At 62.5% G+C, this 566-nt stretch overlaps 1 protein-coding gene across 1 annotated transcript in view; it reads left to right on the top strand.

Moving 5' to 3' along the window:
• Positions 1–566, top strand: part of SP2 (Sp2 transcription factor) — a gene marked incomplete at both ends in the record, with an annotated part of 2,159 nt that overhangs the window by 276 nt on the left and 1,317 nt on the right. The window contains one exon of the mRNA XM_010139084.1: positions 1–546. This exon is cut by the window's left edge and continues 4 nt beyond it. Within this exon, the coding sequence (XP_010137386.1) occupies positions 1–546 (546 nt within the window). The remainder of the gene's footprint in view (positions 547–566) is intronic.

Here is a 566-nt window from a genome sequence, read left to right as displayed (position 1 = left end):
GCCGCCGTGACTCCTCCTGCCCCTCCTCAGCCGACGCCTCGCAAACTCGTCCCCATCAAACCTGCTCCGCTCCCTCCAGGCCCCGGGAAGAACAACTTCGGGATCCTGTCGTCGAAAGGGAACCTCTTCCAGATCCAGGGCTCTCAGGTCGGCACCTCCTACTCTGGGGGGCAGCTGGTTTTTGCCATCCAGAACCCAACCGTCATCAACAAGGGCACCCGCTCCTCCACCAGCATCCAGGTTGTGCCCCAGATCCAGGCTGCGGCAGGACAGACCATCCAGGTCCAGCCCAACCTCACCAACCAGATCCAGATTATTCCGGGCACGAATCAAGCCATCCTCACCCCTTCCTCTTCCTCTCACAAACCCGTGCCCATCAAACCGGCTCCGGCACAGAAGGGCGGAGCTTCGCCAGCGCAGGGCACGAGTAACGTGGTCAAACTAACCGGCGGCAGCAACGTGACCCTCACGCTGCCCGTGAACAACCTGGTGAACGCCGCCGAGCCGGGCACGCAGGCTCAGCTACTCGCTGAGAGCCCCTCCAAGGCCAGCAAAAAGCCTCGGAA

The sequence above is a fragment of the Buceros rhinoceros genome, unplaced genomic scaffold, assembly GCF_000710305.1.
Source record: "Buceros rhinoceros silvestris isolate BGI_N320 unplaced genomic scaffold, ASM71030v1 scaffold31686, whole genome shotgun sequence".
NCBI lineage: Eukaryota > Metazoa > Chordata > Aves > Bucerotiformes > Bucerotidae > Buceros > Buceros rhinoceros.
This window is presented reverse-complemented; position numbering and strand designations above follow the sequence as displayed.